The sequence below is a fragment of the Marmota flaviventris genome, chromosome 12 (assembly GCF_047511675.1).
Source record: "Marmota flaviventris isolate mMarFla1 chromosome 12, mMarFla1.hap1, whole genome shotgun sequence".
In the NCBI taxonomy this organism is placed as follows: domain Eukaryota; kingdom Metazoa; phylum Chordata; class Mammalia; order Rodentia; family Sciuridae; genus Marmota; species Marmota flaviventris.
In genome coordinates this window covers 52738886-52759820 of record NC_092509.1, presented here as the reverse complement: position 1 = coordinate 52759820, position 20935 = coordinate 52738886, and the positions used below count along the sequence as shown (strand labels likewise).

At 32.3% G+C, this 20935-nt stretch overlaps 1 protein-coding gene across 9 annotated transcripts in view; it reads left to right on the top strand.

The window, feature by feature from the left end:
- The window catches only part of Cep170 (centrosomal protein 170), a 127824-nt gene that overhangs the window by 61003 nt on the left and 45886 nt on the right, over positions 1-20935 (top strand). For 6 of the 9 annotated variants that reach the window (XM_071599975.1, XM_071599974.1, XM_071599976.1 and 3 more), the window contains exons 8-11: positions 5365-5841; positions 10019-10182; positions 10363-10656; positions 19281-19430. In XM_071599975.1, the coding sequence (XP_071456076.1) occupies positions 5365-5841; positions 10019-10182; positions 10363-10656; positions 19281-19430 (1085 nt within the window). The remainder of the gene's footprint in view (positions 1-5364; positions 5842-10018; positions 10183-10362; positions 10657-19280; positions 19431-20935) is intronic. The other 3 variants (XM_071599980.1, XM_071599979.1, XM_071599978.1) reach the window with 1 other exon arrangement.

Sequence of the window (20935 nt, the reverse complement as noted above, 5' to 3'; positions counted from 1 at the left end):
TACATGGATATTTTGGGAATCATTTGTAGTCTAAGCAGAAATCTGTCTACTCTGAAAAGAGATGATCTGCTACTCTAAAGCTTGATTTAAAAAAAAAAAAGGTCGATGACTATTTTAATGTCCTTATTATTTTAATATAATTTCTTATTTATGAGTGACTCTCAAATTATTAATTTCAATCTTTTAAAAAGTAATTTATTTAAAGTATTTTTTTCTAGTTTATGAGATTGTTCAATGGTGACAGATTAATAAACTGGATATTTTACATATTTTAAAGTAATTATTAAAATGAATTTTAACCAAGGTAGTAGATACAAATGGATTTTATCTTTTCATTAGATTCACAAACATAACAATTTCTACGATGTTCAGAAATGTGATATGAAATTATAGCTTCTTTAAAACGTCACTATTCTCAATTTGTTGGGATTATAGTAGCAATAAGATTACCATGTTCAGCTTCAAGAATGAAGAAATAGTTCTGGGTCAGAGTCTCAGAATAGTAATCAAAGAATATATCTTTTGTTGATGAAATAGTTCAGTGGTGAACTAAGTGTTCATAAACCAGATCAAGATTTCCAGGAAATAAATGGAGGTGTCAATTGTTTGTCACATACGGACATTGAAAAGACATCAGAACAGAAGGATTGAACAGCCAATTTCTGTGATAACAAGAGATTAAGATCCAGAACTGGCACCTGGGATCAGTATGGAAGACTTAGTCTGACAGAGACAAGGATAATTTCATCCGAAGTTTTTCAGTGTTCTACCTTTGATCATAGTTCTACAAAATAAGTGAGACAGTTTTCTTAGTTGGAGAATTAAGAATGCTGTTTCTTTAGATATGCTTTTATTAGGCCAGGACACAAAAATCTTAAGAAACCTGGCATTATCAACTCAATCTTACTGTGCCCCAAACCGAATTTGTCAACTTTGTAAAATAAATTTCTATCACAGTTTCCTTGTTTCTATCACCAACACAGTTTACTTCACACCCAACCATGAAGTATTATTATTTAGTATTTAACATTTCTTCAAATGTAAATAACAGAACTGTTTCCTGGTACTAAACAAGAAGGACTTACTGACTCACATGATTGAATACCACTATCATCTCAACACTGTTATCATCTAGCTAGTTTCTCCATCTTTCAGTCTTAACTGTTCACAATAGTTGCATACTGAGGGAGTTTCCCCTCATACTCAGGTTGCCTACCAGTCAAGGGTAAATGCTATCATATCCAGCAGAAAAGAACAAAGGTTGCTTCCAGAAGACCTCAAAGAATGTGGAAGAAGAACATTCCTAAAAGTTTTCAATACATCTGTCTTCTCATTGGCCTCGCACAGGTTCAGAAGTGGGTCACCTGCTATTAATGAACCCTGGTGAGACATAGGAGATTATCTGTACACCACTCTTGTTGGCCTTGAAGCTGAGTGTGGAGTTTTTTTTCCCCTAAAGCACATGAGCTGTGTCAGGGAAGAGTGGATACCGGAGAATGTTGGCGTTCTTTTAGAAAGAAGGAACAGGAAAAAGATACTGGAAGACAATCAAGAATGTCTACTTTATTTGAAAGTTTTTGTCTTCCCTTTTCTTCACCTTATCAATCTAATATACGACCTGCTTCTGTTGCCTTTTTGTCCCCACCAAGTCATAATTGAACTTTCTAACTTAAGTTTGGGCCCTAAAAAGCTAAACTGATCTTTATTTCATTTTTTTCAAGAAACTACACTGACTCCCATTTGCTTGCCAAATAGATTTTAATGTTTTTAAGTTTTATGTATCAGAGCTTTCTAATTTTGCTCTACTTTTTCTAGAGGGCCTTATATCCCAGTATCAGTTGTTAAAGTGTTCTCTTCCAATTTGGGAGAGAATATGCTAATTCCTGCCTGTTCTGTTCTCCCTCAGGTTTCAATACACACAGACATTGAATAATATAAAATTCTAAATGATGTATTTGTATATATGTATTGCTAATATGTGATACTGTTTAATTCATGATTTTTGAGTAAGCCTTCTCTCCACAACTTATCTCTAAATTCCTTTCTTCAAGTATCACATATCATGCTATCATTGTGCACTAGAGCCACCTGGTAGAGAGGAATTTTTTTTTTTTTTTTAATGTCTTGCGCTCCATCAGATTCTGTTGGTTAATAGTTCAGTGAGAGTATTGCTTGCTTTGTCATTTTAGTATAAGGATAATACCATTTAATATTTGTCATTTGCAGTTTATTAAAAGATAGGATGAGGTTTACTTACTGGAATAATCTATGAATTCATCAGAAATTATAAAATCAGGTTTGAAATGTGTATCAACTGTTATTAAATTTGATTATTTTGAAATTAAAGTGTTTTTAAGAATTTAAATTTTAAAAGTTTCAAATTATGGAATATAAATGATCAATTTAATAACTTATACTCCAAGTATACTCATTCAGTAAAAACAAAAAGTGATTTCCTTTTTGGATACCCATTTTTAGAATTTAAAAACTTGGTACTTACTATGGAAGGTGAATATTTCAGAAAGGATTAAAACCTGTCTGTTACTAATCATTTTTTATATCCCCCTCTGTGCGTCCACATGTCTAGAATCTCCTAAAAACTTGACACATAGTCTAAAAAACTTAGAAGCAAATGTATACATTAGAGCAAGCCAGTTTTCTTGAAATTCTGTGAATATTTTCAATCCTACTAAAGAAAATTTTTCTTCAATGTAGTTATAGCTGTGTTCTTCAATCTTTGGTCTCAACATTAATTTAAAGGCTCTTTAAATATTGTATACATTTTGAAAAGGCATGTATACTATATGTAGTAGCTTCTTGACTCTTTTTACAGTGATTTTTTAAAAATCCAGTCAAACTAAATTTGGAGGCTTTTAAGTTGTAACTTGTTTTTAGCAAAAGGAGTTTCACAGAAATCATAATTTGAAATACTTCACTAGGCTAGGTTGGGTAGATGTCTAAAGCAGAATGAGCCATGATAATTATAGTCTGTGATTTTAAATTAGTTGAATATTAGTTTAGTACAGAAGAATGCATTATAAGTATCCCTGATAGATCACCCAGTCATAAAATACCCTCAGAGCATAAGCAAGTTATCACCAGTTGCTTTTCTGATTTAGATATACAGAATTAATTCTAACATAATCAGTTGTTAGATAATTTTTTAAAACCTAGTAGTTGAGATTACTAAAATATTGATATAAACAAATAATTAGTATATTATATAGTTTAATTTGATATAACAAAAATGACTTTTAAAAGATAAATGAATGTTAAATTCATAAATTCCAAACTATGTTGTCAATATTCCTAAAGAAGAAAGCTGTTTTTTTTTTTTTTTTCTATCTTAATTCGTAAGCCCTATTAATTTTGCTTTTAGGCATTTTTAATAGGACCACACATTTCATTTGTTTTATCATCTTCAGGGAAATGAATCTGACTACATATAATGAATTTTCCAGGTGATCAAACTTCACTTTTACAACAGACAGTTTTTAAAAAGTTTAACCATTTCCTAAGTTACTGTTAAATGCATGTACCCCTATCACTACTTGAGCAAAGAAGTCTGAGTATAGTGTAAATTTTTTCTCTTAACTCAGAATCATCGTTATTTATATCAGTTGTTGAATTATGATATCTTACAATGATGTCCTCAGAAGCCTTTGAAATATGTAAGGCTTCCTAGTATATATTGAGTGGTACTGGAATACAATGTTTTTGAGGCCATTTATCTGCTCTTGATTGTACCTTGCTCTGTTAATGTTGGGTTTTCCCCAGTATCATCCTTCCATTTTCAGTAGTGAGCAAAATTGAGTAGTTTTAGGAAAAGATAATTTTACACTGAAAATTATTATTCTTAGATATTTCTTTTGCATTCTTTTTAGCCGTGTGTGTGTGTGTGTGTGTGTGTGTGTGTGTGTGAGCAGCTTACTACTACTACTATTTTGGAATTGGAGCTTTATGTTTTCTTTCCCACACATTAGCACATGGAGATGTTAATGTCCCATTCTTTTGTAACCTAAAAGCATATGTTTTTATGATTATTTCTTATTCAGAGTACTGTTAAGAAGTCAATTATTTAACACCTGATGAATTAAAATTTAACATGTATTTTAAAAGACCAGTCAGTTCACTTAATTTAAGGGTTAGAAACAACATAATTTCCTTGTATTACCTTTTCTTTCTAATAAATTTTCTGTACACAATTTTTCTATCAGTCTGTTTAAAACCAGAATGGATTTTTGAGCAGAGAAACATATTTCACTTGAACTTGCTTGGTAATAGACCATCTCAACAACAGGGCAATTTAATCAAACTTTTTCTTTTGCATTTGCTTTCTCTAATAAATACTTAAAATATGTACTTAAAATAGCATTTTAGCTGTCATTTTCATTTATATACCTTTATGTATTTTATTATAAAGCATCTCTTTTCATACCTTTATATTAGTTTCTGAGGCAACAAAAGAAAAGTGAAAGTGTTCCAGGGTTGGTTGTTCCTTCTGCTTGCCATCTTGTTAATAATCTGAGGCTTATAATTCAGCTTTCCTTCAAATATTTTTAACACTTGTACATACTCAACTGTATAGAAATGTAAACTAATTTTCTTCTGGATTACTGGCAGGCAACTGAATTTTCTATTTTTTATTTTTTCTTTCATATTGCTGCTTGGATTGCTATGCTGTTATGCAAACCACATGTTTTATCTTTACTCTTTTTGTCTTTATAAGATTGTCTGTCTTCTTCCAGGAATCACGTATCAGTAATATTTCTGTCATTCTAAAAGTCATGTCTCTAAATGTAATGGTAAATGATGGTAAGTGGAATCATTACTTCTAAAACATGACTTACATATTTACTTTATATCCTCATTTGAGTATCTGTTTTCCAATGGAGCTCTACATTTATTTAAAGATGTTTCAGACATCTCATCCTGCTGACTTGATAAGGAAATCCATGCTCTTCATATATATATATAAATATAAATATTTATTTATTTATTCTTCTTTAGAACTTGAATCTCCAGCCCCATTTGATTTCACTTCTTTTGTACCTTGATAATTTCTAGATCCAAGTTGGAAAACTTATGGACCTAGCCATGAAAAGTTCACTTCTTCACTGCTTCACTATCCTTTGCTATTACTACTTCTTATCTTGCATCTCCTATTAGTTAAATGGCATGTTTATAATCAAGTTCTTTCTTCTCTGTTACATTTTTTTTCCCTATGATAGAATGCCATTGTTTTTCATCCAGACTATGATCTGCCTTCTGATCCTTACAAAATAATGCACTGGTCATTGTCAGTCTCCTTCAAATGCTAGAAACCCCCAAATATTTTGAATTCTCTCTTATTTTTCTCATTAGGGTGCAGCATAGATGCCAAGCAAGTTGAGGAGCAGTCTGCAGCTGCAAATGAAGATGTACTTTTTCCTTTCTGTAGGGAACCAAGTTATTTTGAAATCCCTACAAAAGAATTCCAGCAACCTTCACAAATAACAGAGAGCACTATTCATGAAATCCCAACAAAAGACACACCAAGTTCCCATACAACAGGTGCAGGGCATGCTTCATTTACCATTGAATTTGATGACAGTACCCCAGGGAAGGTAACTATTAGAGACCATGTGACAAAATTTACTTCTGATCAGCGCCACAAGTCAAAGAAGTCATCTCCTGGAACTCAAGACTTGCCAGGAATTCAAACAGGAATGATGGCTCCAGAAAACAAAGTAGCTGACTGGCTAGCACAAAACAACCCTCCTCAAATGGTATGGGAAAGAACAGAAGAGGATTCCAAAAGTATAAAAAGCGATGTTCCAGTGTACTTGAAAAGGTTGAAAGGTAAAGTGAATGATCATTTCAGAACTTCCTATTGTATAATTAAGAAAATTCAGTTTTCATAGTTAGCAAACTACTAGTAAGTAAATATATAGTAGAAGACATCTGCTTTTTCAAACTTTATGTTTAACTTTAAAGCTCAAAAGCAAACCACACTGCTCATGTCCAACTTTTATTCACAATAGTCTTTCTTCATTTTCTTCCCAAAACCATATTGTGAATTTTTATATATGCCATTAAATGCCCCCCCCATGGAAATATCAAATTAATTTAGTGCATCAGTGGAATTTCCTAAAAGACAATTCCCATCACTTCTTTTGTTTAAGGAAAAAATATATCCAGTTTTATTCTCTTATGATACTTCTAAATATCAATATCTAGATTTTGAAAGAAATTTTAAGCCATTAGGTATGGGCTAAGAGTTCTACTTGGATAATATAATCACATTGTTGATGGAGTACTTCAAATTGTTGTTAGTGGTTACTTAAGAAACACTTGAGTTTACAAATATTTACTGGATACTTATTAATCTAATTTAAAAATTTTTCAGTATTTAAACTTTATGAGAATTGTAGTTGAATGTTCATATTCAAAACTTTATAATTAAATGCTAATGGTATCAGCTGATCATTTTTCCCTATTGATGCCAGTTCCTTTTTTTAAAAGAACTAATTGAATACAGATTTGTATTACTTTCACATATTTATTTAAATAAGGTATATATAAAGGAATGATTTTGAATTAATTATGATTGTTTATTAATGGCCATTCTTTTGTATATTAGGAGTCAATGAGTTTTTAAAAATGGCTCTTTGAGGTCAGAGACCATATATTATTTTACTTGTATCGTTAACACTTTATATGGGACTTAAGCATATGATAGGTACAGAGTAATTAAAATAAACAATGAATGAATTCATTCTCCATGGCAAGACTGACCCTGGCTTAATGCCTACTTTGTGTCCTGATACCCTACTATAAGAGGTCTAGTAATGAAGAAATCGTACTCTCACTCTTATTTTGGGTTTGCTTCTAAGACATTTCAGGACAGTGAGATAATGTGATTAATTCTTTGTGCCTATTATAGCACTGTAGTCATCAGTGGTTACCTGGCATATGTACTTTTGAGATGTGATTATAATCTTTAATTCGTATAGACTTTATTATACATAATTGAGACCTGTGTATGCATGTATAGGTTAAATCTTATCAATAAAAGCCATACATTTGTAAGCTGATGATTTATATTAATTGGATAAGTAATACTGATACTCTACTATAAGAGGTAGTACGAGACTCGAAAATTTATTGTTTTTAAAAAATCATTCTTATCAAATATACAGTATGATCTAAATTAATAAAAGGGTACCATTTAAAACTATCTTTGTTAAATCCTTTTGTAACTTTTTAAAGTCATTATAACTTTTCTGTTAGATGTTTTTTGATTAGTACGTTATAGTTGTATATAATCATGGGATTTGTTACATATTTGAACATGCACATAACAAAATTTGGTCAGTTTCACTCCTCTTTTCCCTCCCACTTCCATTTCTCTCTTCTTCTTCCTCTACTCTATTGTACTCCCAAGTTTTTAAGCCATTATTTGAAAACATTCTGTGATTTTGAATAAGACTTTTGTGAGCCTAATTCCAAATAGAGTCATTAAGGACCGCATTATCTGTATCACTACATTAATCATTAGATATTTTTAAACTAAAATATCTAAGGAATTAATTAAGGAATTAGACAATCAAATAGGTAGACATATATTCCAATAAGGTGTCGCCGCTGGGAAACCTTTTGGATTTGACTTTATGCCATTTTGCAAGTCATCAAAAAACATGTTTTTTTTTCAAGTCTAACTCATTTTTGATCCAAGATAGACCCATTTTATTTCTCCAGACTTAACTTACAAATGGCATTTGACCCTATACAGAAGTCTGAACTGCTTCATTGGACAATAGTTTTATACAGTTTAGGATATCAAGATGATATACTAAGACTCTAAATAAATGCAAATATATAACAGTCTGTAACAATTTTTCAAAAATTAGACTTTCAGCAAGTACTCATTATTAGTCCAAAAATTCAAAGTAGGCAAAACAAAACAAAAATATCTTGCTCCTACAAGAGTAAAGTGCATGCGCTTTGGGACAGTGAGGAAAATAATGTTCACAAAGCCCATACACTTTCACCCTTTAGGAGAGTTGCACCTTCTTTGGCTATAGTGGTGAGGTACAGATGACCTATCCTAAGAAGTATTTAAAAATTTCAGTGTCTTTAGGCATCATTAATGACAAGCAGAGGGAGGAAAAAAAAAAAACTGGTGAGGAGAGTTTGCTAGGGATCTTTTTAAGTAAAAAACAGGAGATTGGATCTCTGATCAGATGTCTTGTGTAACATTGAGAAATAAAAGAATGAATAATAATTTTCCAACAAAAGAAAATGGCTATTCTTAAGCTATAAGAGAAAGATATTTGAAAGGGCCTTATACTACTGGGTTCCAAATTTTATATATTGAAATAAAAATTAAAGTCTATAAAAGATATTTTCATTAAAATACTTTTATACACATTTGTTAAAGGTTATTCATTTTTATACAAGAAATATTGAAGTTTTATTATTTTCAGCTCTTACAAACTATGTTCCTTTTCAGTGTATCCAATATAATATTGAAATAGGTTTGAAATGTATCTAATGTTTTTAATGAATTTTGTATTTGAACTAGTGGTTTTATTTGGGTTTTCTGTTCTACCTGCTATCCATGACCTCTGGATTCATTATCTGAGGCAGAGATTCCATTAATTCAGTTATTTTTTTTTCTTTTTAGTTTTCATTTTGAGTAGTTAATAATTTGAAGAAAGGATTTAAGATTTGTTTGTCAAATCTTATTTTATAATATTAATTACTATCCCTTTAGTGGAAATACTCCCCAAACCCCCGTTTTTTAATTTTATTCATTTCCTTTCTTTCCCTTGCCTATCACTTTTCCAAAACATCGCCCTTTTCTGCATGTACTGCCATTCTTTCTTTACAGTTTTCTCATTCCTTTTATGTATTCCATTTTTATAACTTGTCCTCTTAAGTTAAATTATTACCACTAATTGGTGACATCTAAATTTATTCATGGGCATTAAAACTTAACTGTTTCATTAGTCATGTCTTCTGCTTCCCACTCCTCCAGTCTTTCATTTTTCATCATTATTTTGTTCAGTAACACATTATTCAGCTTGTGTTCAAATTAAAATTTGTTACCCAGACAAACTTAAAAATCAGATTTTGTCCTGGAAGCATTGGAATATATCAAAGTGCATTACAGTGTACTAGATTGATTTATAGCTTCCAAATACATTTTCATTTAAGTCCATTTACATATGTATAATATTCTATACATATTTCTGAAATATGTATAGAATAGCTCTAGACTTCCTAATAATTTCATACTATTGTAATGTGGTTATTATCCTTTGAGTATTTGTCCAATAGGAGCTTAGATTTATTTAAGGATTTGATAGACTATTCTTTTCTTTGATAGAATGCTTTATTTAACTTGTTAAGGTACTAGAGTTTAGAGCACAAATGCAATTTTCAAATATTCTCATAATTAGAACAACACAGAAAAAATTTATAGGAAAAATTAGGGGGAATTACAGATTTGAATCTTTATTAAAAAGGAAAGGCATACTGAACTTTGGAAAATATTGATCATCACATCACATTTTTATGGTATTTGTATTTTATTTTCTGCATAATCATTTTAGCGGTGTCATTGTTTTTCTTATCTTTCTACCTCTCAAATGCAGAAGTCATTTTTATTGTTAAAATTGTTAATATTTGAAGGCAAAATTAATATTTATTGACATTACAAATACAAACTATGACAGATCATAGTATCGTTTATCTACTAAGGCATCAATTAATCATTATAAAGTTGAGATTTAGAGAAAGAAAAGCAGTCCTATTCAGTTGTTTATAAAGGCCCCCATTGTTGGTTGATAAAATTTGAATATAACCATTGCAATTGAGGGAAGTTTTCAGAGCCTGTTACTGAAAAGAACATATGACTTTGGATGAAAGGGGAGGGGAGGGGTCAAAACAAATAGCACTTTTGTATGCACTTCTAACTTTCTACACGGGATTATTTTCTTCTCTATTATATGATTTCTCTTTTTCTGTGTAGGAAATAAACATGATGATGGTACACAAAGTGACTCAGAGAATGCTGGGGCTCACAGGCGCTGTAGCAAACGTGCAACTCTTGAGGAACACTTAAGGCGCCACCATTCAGAGCAGAAAAAGCTACAGAAGGTGCAGGCTCCTGAAAAGCATCAAGACCAGGCTGTTGTAAGTGAAACTTCTTTTATAACTGCATTCTTTAATGAAGACCATACCAGAAAAAGAGGGTCATATTCTCAAAGTACAGGAGTCTTGTATCAGGAAACTACTTACTCTACACTACATACAAAACTTGAAAAAACAAAATCTCCAATAGCAGATGCCAAAGTGGTTTCTTTGTCTTTACAGACTAGCTCTGCGCATCACAGAGGGGGGCATGGTGTTCCACATGGGAAATTGTTAAAACAGAAATCAGAGGAGCCATCGGTGTCAATACCCTTCCTACAAACTGCATTATTAAGAAGTTCAGGGAGTCTTGGGCACAGACCAAGCCAGGAGATGGATAAAATGTTAAAAAATCAAGCTACTTCTGCTACTTCTGAAAAGGATAATGATGATGACCAAAGTGACAAGGGTACATATACCATTGAGTTAGAGAATCCCAACAGTGAGGAAGTGGAAGCAAGAAAAATGATTGACAAGGTAAATAACTGAAATTTGAGTATAATGTTAGTTGTGTGGTGTATTTGACTGTTGGAAATTATTGGAGAGTCAACACTGAAATGTTCTCATGCAGTCAGTGTTATTGGAACTTCAGGGTTTTTTTAGGGAGCTGCAAGACTAATAATAAGACCAAACTGCTTTCTTTTTCTTTTCTTTTTTTTTAAAGAGAAAGAGAATTTTTAATATTTATTTTTTAGTTTTCGGCAGACACAACATCCTTGTTTGTATGTGGTGCTGAGGATCGAACCCGGGCCGCACGCGTGCCAGGCGAGCGTGCTACCGCTTGAGCCACATCCCCAGCCCCTGCTTTCTTAATTATTCTGAATTTGCCTGAGTTTCACATGTATGGTCCTGAACATTTAAACTGTTTGGACCTTTTAAGGCTATGTAAATTTAAAATAGGCTTTAAAAATAGTACACTTTAGACATACTCACTTTGCATTTATTTATGTCACAACTAAACAGAGTGTTAGAATTGTTAACATAAATGTGTTAACTACAGGTTTCCTTTCTACTAATTTCATGTTGGAAGCACATGAAAATACATGTTTTAATTAATATGTCCTTATTTTCTTTTTTTCTATTCACTGCTATCTTTGATGATAGAAAAGCAGTGTATGAAAACAAAATCAAGTTTTTTGTATCATGTTCATTTTAGCTATATTATGCCTAGTCATGATGATTATATAATTTTTTTTGATGATACTGATTAATGTGTATAATGATTATTATTTGGCTTAAAAAATAGTTTTTCTTAATTATGCCCATGGTAATAGAAAGTCAGCTTTCAAATTAGCTGTTTGTTTTACCTCCTGGAAAGTAACAGCATAAGTTTGTCTAAACATTTATTTCTTTTAAAAATTATTGTTACTCAAAAGTTGAGTGTTTCTTAAATGAGCAACATTAATATCACTTAGGAGACCAACCCCCAGACATACTAAATTAGAATCTGTACTAAAAACAAGACTGCCCAATAATTCATATGCACATTAACAGTTGAGATGCACTAGTTTAGATAACGTATTTCCAGAATGGTATCTGAGGGAGTGGGCAAGATACCTAGCCCTATGGGATGCAGGAAAAATATTAAGACTTATGCTCACTGTTTTGTATAATTTTTCTACTTTGAACTGTTTTCTCCAGTGTATACAATCTATTAATATATTGACAGACATATATAGTTTCTAAACATAATATTTGTCAAAGAGTATCATGGTCAAAATATTTTACTGTGGGAATGCACAACTCCAAACTTTTGGAGACCCATTTGCCTGTGGAATAGTTGTTATGTAAGCAATATTATTGTGGTTGTTAACAAGAGAAATGGTCACACTACAGATAGAGAAATCTACAATTATAAAATAGGATTCATTTAATGAAGTAATAATATTATGTGACTGGATAAATAATTTACTTATTCTTGAAAAAAAGCTGGGACTATACTGCAGGAAAACAAGGATCACTACATTATCTTGTGACTACCAAAGTAATAAAAGAACTGAGATTTCATTATTTATGATCAAAGCTGAAAACCAAATCTAGGCTAATTAAAGTAAGGCTCTGGGGGAAACAAAAAAGCCTGGAACCAGGAATCAAATGTCTGGAGAAATAACCTGTGGGTGTGGAGAAAACAAAGACCAAGAATAGCAAACTCTACGGCATAAGAAGTGCTTTGGGATGACTGGAGTAGATATGGGCATCATATCAAATTGCTTGGATGAACTGTCATCTGTTTTCTCCTTTTTGAAATTTTGGTGTGTGGAACAGGAGTTGGGGCCATCTGCTGCTGTCCATCTAAATCTGAATGGTCCTGAAAACTTTCATATGGTCTTTTTCCTATTTCATTCCATCATTTGTGAACTAGTTTATTTCATTGATAATGTGCGAGGTTTTGCATTAGGGACGGTGATTCAAATAGAAAAAACTGAGTTCTTTCTTTCAAGAATGAATGCATAGTGGGATAGATAAGTGAATTAAAGCCAGACATGGTGGCCTATGCCTGTCATCCCAGGTACTTGAGATGTTGAGGCAGGAGGATGGCAAGTTCAAGGGTAGCCAGACCTTGTCTCAATAAAAAATGGGCTTCAAAATTAAAAGGAAATTTAAAAGCTGTTGTCCTGTCCAGCAGTCAGTTAGTCATAACTGTCATGATCTTACATAAGAAGACTGAGCTAAAAATACATATTTGGGAATATTAGAGAATAGAGGGGAGTTAAGCAGAACTAAGAGATGAAACTACCAGTGAAGCTATATAGAGTAATGGGACAAAGTGTGAAATTCTTGGCAATACCAACATTGGTGGACATAGTATTAAGAGTGAACAAAAGAAAACTGAAGAGGATCAGACAGGAGTAAGAGAAAACCAAAAGGAAATGTCATCTGGGAATCAAAGCAGAGTGGAAAAGAAGTAAGCAGTACTGTACTGATGTTAAGTATAGTAAGCAGTGAAACACCTTTTCAGTTCTTCCACAAATACATTGTTTACCTGGGATTAAAGATGATCAGAAAAGTCATTTGCATCTTACCTTAGAAGAAGAAATTATATATAATTAAAATAGTATCTCTTTAAAAGAAATGACCAGGCCAAAATGCCCTATTCTTGTTATTCTGTTTTGGTGTTAGTTAAAAGGTGCTGAGAGAGAGAACCTTTTCCCCAACCCCCAAGTTAAGAGATTACAACAGTTTGGTTTGTATTTTTGGGTTGTGTCTGTTAATGATGTCCTTATATTTTTGCACATCCCAAAGTTCACTGTTTATGAGGGTGACATATGCCTCATATTTATAAAGACCTCTTAAATTTTGCATCTATGTTTACATGAAAATGCACTATAAATGCTGTTGCCTACCTGAATTAAAAAAACTCATCTCTCACAGTAATGATATTCTCCCCCATTTACTCCTGCCTCTTCTCTACCTTCCAAAGAACCCATCACAGTACCAGTTTCTTCTTTCTCTTCCATTCAAAACAGATAATACTAAGGGAAGAGGAAAATCTTGTCAGGCTACTTTTTTTTTTTTGGTACTGGGGATTGAGCCCAGAGGTGCTTAACCACTGAGCCACATCCCTAGCCCTACCTTTTGTTTTGTTTTTACATTTTAATTTGAGGCAGGGTCTCACTAAGTTGCTTAGGGCCTCACTATGTTGCTGAGGCTAGCCTTGAACTTTTGATCTTCCTACTCACCCTCCCAAGCCTCTGGGATCACAGGCATGTACTACCATGCTGGCCAGGGCTACTACTTTTAAACTAAATAAGGAAAAACTTAAAAGTGAGAACAGAAAGCTAAACATTGATCAAGAAAAAATATTAATCATTATAGATAGTGAGGCTTTGTGCGTTTAAAGTGTTTCTCCTTAAATTTTATACCACAATCAACTTTGTCCCATACTTTTCCTGGCCTGACTTATTAACTGTTCATTGTATCAGCATATCTCCCCCTAAAAAGCCTATTGATAGCATGCTTTCTCTTTCCTCATGGAATCTGGACAGTGCTGGTTCTGAGATAACAGGTGGTAGGAAAGAATCCAGAACTAGAAGAACTATTACAAGATCAGAAACACAACATAAAGAATATCTATGGCAGTGAATTAAGGAAGTCAGTGCTGAGAATCTGGATCCTGGGGTAACAAATTAGACCCAAGTCAGAACCACGGGAACCTTGATAAACATCTTTCCTAACCCCTTTCTGGGCTCTTCTAACACTTTTTTTCTGAATTTTAAATTTAATTTTGATTACAAATATAAAATCAGTGTTAAACATTCAAAATGTTTTATTCCATTGAATTTAAGGGATTTTTTTCTTTACAAGTGAAATAGATTTAATAGTATTTACAATTTTTTAAAACTCTCTTAAATCATCTTGATGGAGTTCTTTGACACCAGAAGCTAGAATTGCACATTCTTATTCTGTAGTTATATGTCAGGTGATTGTTGTAGGATGTGAGAACCTTTATATTGATTTGAACTGATAGACACCATGCTTTCTTAACCCAGGAGGTACTTCCTCCTTGAGGTGATAGATGTTCTGGTCATGTCAATTAAAACCTAAGTAATTTTTTACTTTGATGCCTCAGTTATTATTTCAGAGTAAGCCTAAAAAAGCTTGACATTTTATTTATCATTATCCTTTTCATTTCTATGGGAAGATGAATTCTGAATTCTAACTGATATTTGAGTTTTTAATCTAATACATAAGGGACTATGGCTATTAAATTATCATTTTGGTCTATATTGTATTATCATTTTTATGTACATAAGTCTGTCTCCTTTCCATGGTCTCTACTTCCTGTCACAATAAGCAAGCTGTCTATATCTCATGTTATTGAATATAATAATATGAATGAGTATTCACCATTTGAAAGATCTGATATGCAACATTTCTTCTCTCCACTGTTCTAATTTTAGAATTGGAAATTTTGGACTTTTTCTGTATGGCTTGAACTTTTAAATGACAGTGGCGATGAGGATGATAATATAATAGTGAAAAAAATCAAGGTGAAACTTTTCATAGGCTTGGTTTGTATTGTACATGCTTTTATCATCTTCAGAATGTTTAGTTTCTTTAAATTTAAAACTAAATCTAAAATATAGTCTGGTTTTATAGAAAGTTGGATTTAAATATAGAGTTGCATGGTTCCTTCATGTGAATTTCCTTGTTTATTCATAGGCTTGTACATTAGACCTGTCCTTAAGAGTAAGGACTCAGTGCTAGGCATGGTGGCACATGCCTGTAATCCCAATGACTAAAGGCAGGAGGATCACAAGTTTGAAATCACCCTCAGCAACTTACTGAGGCCCTAAATAACTTAGTGAGACCCTGTCTCAAAAGGAAAAATTTTTAAAAAGGTGCTGGGGATGTGGCTCAGTGGTTAAGGACCCCTGGCTTCCATCTCTGGTACCAAAAAACAAACAAACAAAAAGAATAAGGACTAAGTCATAAAGATATCTAAATCCCCTGTAGTACTAGCTAGCCTGTAGCCTATAGTTAGTAAGTACCATATACCACAGTTGCTTAATATGTGTATAGCTGTCTCTAATGCTTTAAAATATCCTTTTGTTTAGGATAGCCACTAATATACAAACGTGAAATCCCAAACTGAGATACTATATATAATTGTATATATTCAGAGGTAAAGATTGAGAACATGGTCTGTGATCTGGGATAGGATGGAGAGGGAGGTACTATGGAGGACATGAAAGCTATTCCTCACCTCCAAAATAAATGAGTTATTTTTTTCTTTTTTGAGAGAGAGAGAATTTTTTAATATTTATTTTTTAGTTTTCGGCAGACACAACATCTTTATTTGTATGTGGTGCTGAGGATCGAACCCAGCGCCACGCACATGCCAGGCGAGCACGCTACTGCTTGAGCCACATCCCCAGCCCTAAATGAGTTATTTTTAATTTCTGTTTTACAGTGCTGGGGATCAAACCCAGGGCATTGTATGTGCCAGGCAAGTGTTCTGCCTTGAGCTATAACCCTAGTCCACCAAAAAATTTTTTATTCTTGTACCCCACTCCTCATTCCTTTTGTTCCTACCCTAAAAGAATCAGAAACTGACTGGTAACATGGGATGCAAAGTTCCAATAGAGAGGAAGCATAAATATTAGATATCTAGACTCATCCTTTTCCCTACTATATACTTCTCGTCTGAGAAGTCCTTGGCTGAATAAGAGACCTAGATTTTATATTTAATAAGTTTGGAATTTTTATTGAGAACTAGGTCAGAGTAGGAAAGGGAAGAGAATCATGAGCCTGGGGCTAATATATTGCATTTGAAATACCTTGAGTCACTCAGGAGGAAAGATGACAGGTAAGCAGCTGTCCATATAGTTGGTAAATGAAGTGAAGCATTACATGTAGATGAACTCACCTAGGGACAGAATCTAGAATGAAAGATAAGGAAACCTGACAAACTTGGCCTTGCTTTGAGTAGCTCTCAGTTGTATCCAATTATTAGATATGGGTTAAATGGTATGGGCTATTGTGTGTGCTATTTTAAATGTGAAAAGTATGTTAGCTTTAAAGTATATAGACAATATAAACTATTTATTTTCTCTTTGTTTTCACATGAAACTTTTCACAAGTGGATGTTTGTGTACCTGAAGTACACAAGTGTACAGAAGTGAATAGATACATATTTCAAGATGGACTAGTCAGTCATTACTATCATAAGTTTTTCAAACTGCGACAAAGTATGTGTGAACTCTGAAGACTTCTTTCCCTGCACAGTAGGAGTTCCGGACCTATCATTTATTTTGAAAAGAAATAACTGTTACTTTCTTACACATGTATAGCTGTCTCTTAAACTTTAAAAGGAATCTATACAAAGTCATCTGAGTACTTGGAGAACTCCCCTTCTTCAAAGCATTAGTTCTTTGTGTGCCTTTTGTTGTCATTTCAAAATAGTGTCAAAAGTGATTACATTTTATTTGAAAATTCTGGTGGTTATGAGTTAAAAGAAATCAAGTTTCAGTATGGATTTAGAACTAAATATCACCAAATCAGAAAATAACTGAAGGTAATTTCTAAATTAACATGCCAAAGAGATACAAAAATGTAAGTACTCTTACATGATTAATTTTACTTTCGACTTCCAAACTTAAGTTAGCTTTCTTCTAGTAAATATAAAAATTAAAAAAAAAAACCTTCAATAAATTTGAAGTTCAAAGATTCTTGTGATAAGTGATTTTTAATGTTTAAAAACATATCATTCACTTGAATGGCTCGAATTTACTTTCTTTACAAATAGGTTAAAAGCAGAGCACATATGGATACTCAGGTTTTTTGTACTGCTGTTTTTAAACTTATTTAATTCTAATGTTTAGCAAAATGAAGAAATTTTTTCACTGTTCTTCCATATATTATTGAAATTCATATTGATTTAAAGTTAATAATATACAATTTGCTCAAAGATAATTTAAATATTGAGTAGTTCAATAGAATATTAAATCACAATTCTTGAACAGAACAAAATGGTTGTGTTTGAAGTAAATATTAAGTAATAAGGCCATCTAGTGGTAAAAACTAAGTTTTAGTGAATTTGAAAATCTGGTACCTATTTACTAAATATGAACTTTAGAATTTATCAGATAGCTGTACTATATGACTTTTAATTTTTTTCTAGAAAGTATTTTAGTTTAAGTTATTTTCACATTTGTATAGATAACAAAGGCTCTCTTCGGTTATATTCTAAGATCCTTTATACAAATTGCTGATTCAGATGCATAACTTTGGAGGTGCTGGGGTTAGAACCTGGGGCTTCACACATGCTAGACAAACATTCTAAAACTGAAGTATACCCCCAGCCCTACAAAGAATAAGCATTGGGAATAAACTGGATACTTAATAATAAAATGATTGTTTATATGACCAAAACTTTTTCAATCTGTTTGGCAATATCCATGGCCTTTCATGTGCCACAAAATGAGTAAGACTCAGTTCCTACCAAAAAAAAAAAAAAAAAAGCACACGAATATTTGTTTCTGCATTTATAACTTTTCGAAAGTGTTGACCATTGACAATCTGCTTATTGAAAAGACTGATCTGTGTGTATAGGCCCAGGAATCTGCATTTCACAGAAAGGTCTTAAGTAACTGTTAGGCAAATAAAGTTTGAGAATAATGTTAAACTTTATGCCAAGATCATACAATAAAATCTGTGATTGGCATCGGAGAAAATAATATATATAAATTTAACTCATGTAAATGTTAAGCACTTAATAGGGAAGGAAAAGACAAAAAGAATCATGTTTATAAACTATTTCAACATGCTTCTTGAAAATAATAGAGCACAGAAACAAGCTGAAAACAGGTTGAAAATATAATCTTTCCTAACTCTTTGCATTATTATAATATTTAACAAAATTATTCAGGTGTTGTAACAACAAATATAAATGTGCCAGGTGAGGTGGTGTACACTTGTAATCCCAGCATCTTGAGAGGCTGAGGCAGGAGGATTACAAGTTGAAAGCCAGCCTCAGCAATTCAGAAAGGCCCTAAGAAACTCAGTGAGACCCTGTCTCTAAATAAAATACAAAAAAGGGCTGGGGATGTGACTCAGTGTTTAAGTGCCCCTGGGTTCAATCCTTGGTAACCCCGCCCAAAAAAGATCCTAAATATTTCTGATTTTTATATGAATACTTGCTAAATATTAAGAAAGAATAGTCACACTGACATAAACCACAATGGCCTGTTTCCTTCTTCAGCTATACTCCAATTGTATTATCTTGTCTTTTAAAAAGTTCTTCTTGTTATTAAAATTGAAATACACCTGGGTGGAGTGGTTGACACCTGTAATCCCAGTAGTTTGGGAGGCCGAGGCAGGAGGATCACAAATTCAAAGCTAACCTCAACAAAAGCAAGGTGCTAAGCAACTCAGTGAAACCCTGTCTCTAAAAAAAATACAAAATAGGGCTGGGGATGTGGTTCTGTGGCCAAGAACCCCTAAACTCAATCCCTGGTACCCCCACCACAAAAAAAAAATTGAAGTCAAAGTTCATTTAGAATATTTTTATTTGCTTCTGCAGTTAATATGAAATTCACTTGTTAATCTAGTACTCAGACTTTGATTTTCACTTGCAAAATTATTTTTTTTTCTTCTAGGTATTTGGAGTAGATGACAATCAGGATTATAATAGACCTATTATCAATGAAAAGCATAAAGATCTGATAAAAGAGTGGGCTCTCAGTTCTGCTGCAGTAGTAATGGAAGAAAGAAAACCACTGACTACATCTGTATTTCACAACTCAGAGGTATACATCTCTCTTGTGTACTTAATTCTTTATATACATTATATATATATATATATATATATATATTTATATATATATATATATATAACTTTGTATCATTTGTAAGTTTTAAGTAATTGATTTACCCCCCTTGTGAAACTTACAAAAACTAAAATTTTACACATTTTCCATGTCTAATGAAAACCTTAAGCCTGGCTTAGTTTTTATTATTATGTTATTTTAAATTAATATTTTTAAAGGAAAAACATATTTCAATAAGCAGTTAAGAATCTATATGTTCATTGCCCTAATCAGTGTTCTGAGACAAAATAAGAAATGTACAGTTTATACTTTATAGGAAGTTTGTGTTTGTAATTGAAAGACTCACCATGTCAGAAAACATGTGAAAGGAACTATCTGATAGATATATCTTATATACTTCAGTAAGTGTAGTAGAGCCTGAGTTGTAATTAGAATGTGAGATTAATTAAGAATGGCTTGGTAGAGAATGCCATGGTGTCAAAATTTCATTACACTTTGGTATTTCAAAAAGAAATGTAAAACATCTATATAAATCAAAAGTACTAAAGTTATTATTTGTTCAGATAATAAGAGCTAACATTCAACAGAGCCTTTAATGTGCCATTTTACAAAGAAGGAAATTAAAGTAACAAAGAAATTTATTTCGCCAGGGTCTTACTTTTTTTTTTTTTTTTTGGTGGAGCCAGAGTTTAAACTTTCAGCAACTTTGATTTCTTAATTTATTCTTTTATGCATTATGCTATATTATTTCTTAGGAAAGGAACTAATTTTTAATCTATGAATAGTAAAGAAATATGAAATATAAATAAAAGAAAATTGTAAGGCATACATTTTATTTATGTTTGCATGAAATGGAAGTAGAATATTTTATAGACAGGTAAATAAACTTGCATGTTTGCTTGTCAATGTTAAAATTACTTATTTATGGTATGCTATTTCCTGAAAACTATCAAAACAATAACTGTATTTTAGTATTTTTTTGTTTTTGTTTTTCTTAGGAGAATTTTTATTCTGGTTTTTTATTTATAAGATTTATTTATTAAAAGCAGGTTATCATTATTTAAGGTAATATGCTGATATTTTGATTAATCCAGGAAGGGTTTTCATGAACATAAACTTAAATAGACTCCCTGCTGTCTTCTCTATCCGCTCTATTCATTGTCAAATAAAATTTATATAGTCTCAGTATGTTTCTGCCTTTGTAGGAGTCACCTATTTGGCCATTAGAACTCTTCCCAGAATGGTTCTACATAAGTGAGTGTCAGTGTATATTCCTCCCCTGTAGTGGATATTCTTTGCATGGTGCAATTAGCCTTAGGTACTCAGAAATGTGGGCACGTACCACAAAAACTTAGGAAATTCAAGGGTTCAGCAGGCTTTGGTATACGTAGGTTGCACTACATCTATGTCATTCTCTCTATTACTATTTTAACCTACTATTCTTAAAATCAGTCATACAGTATATGAAATCTTTAACTTCATCA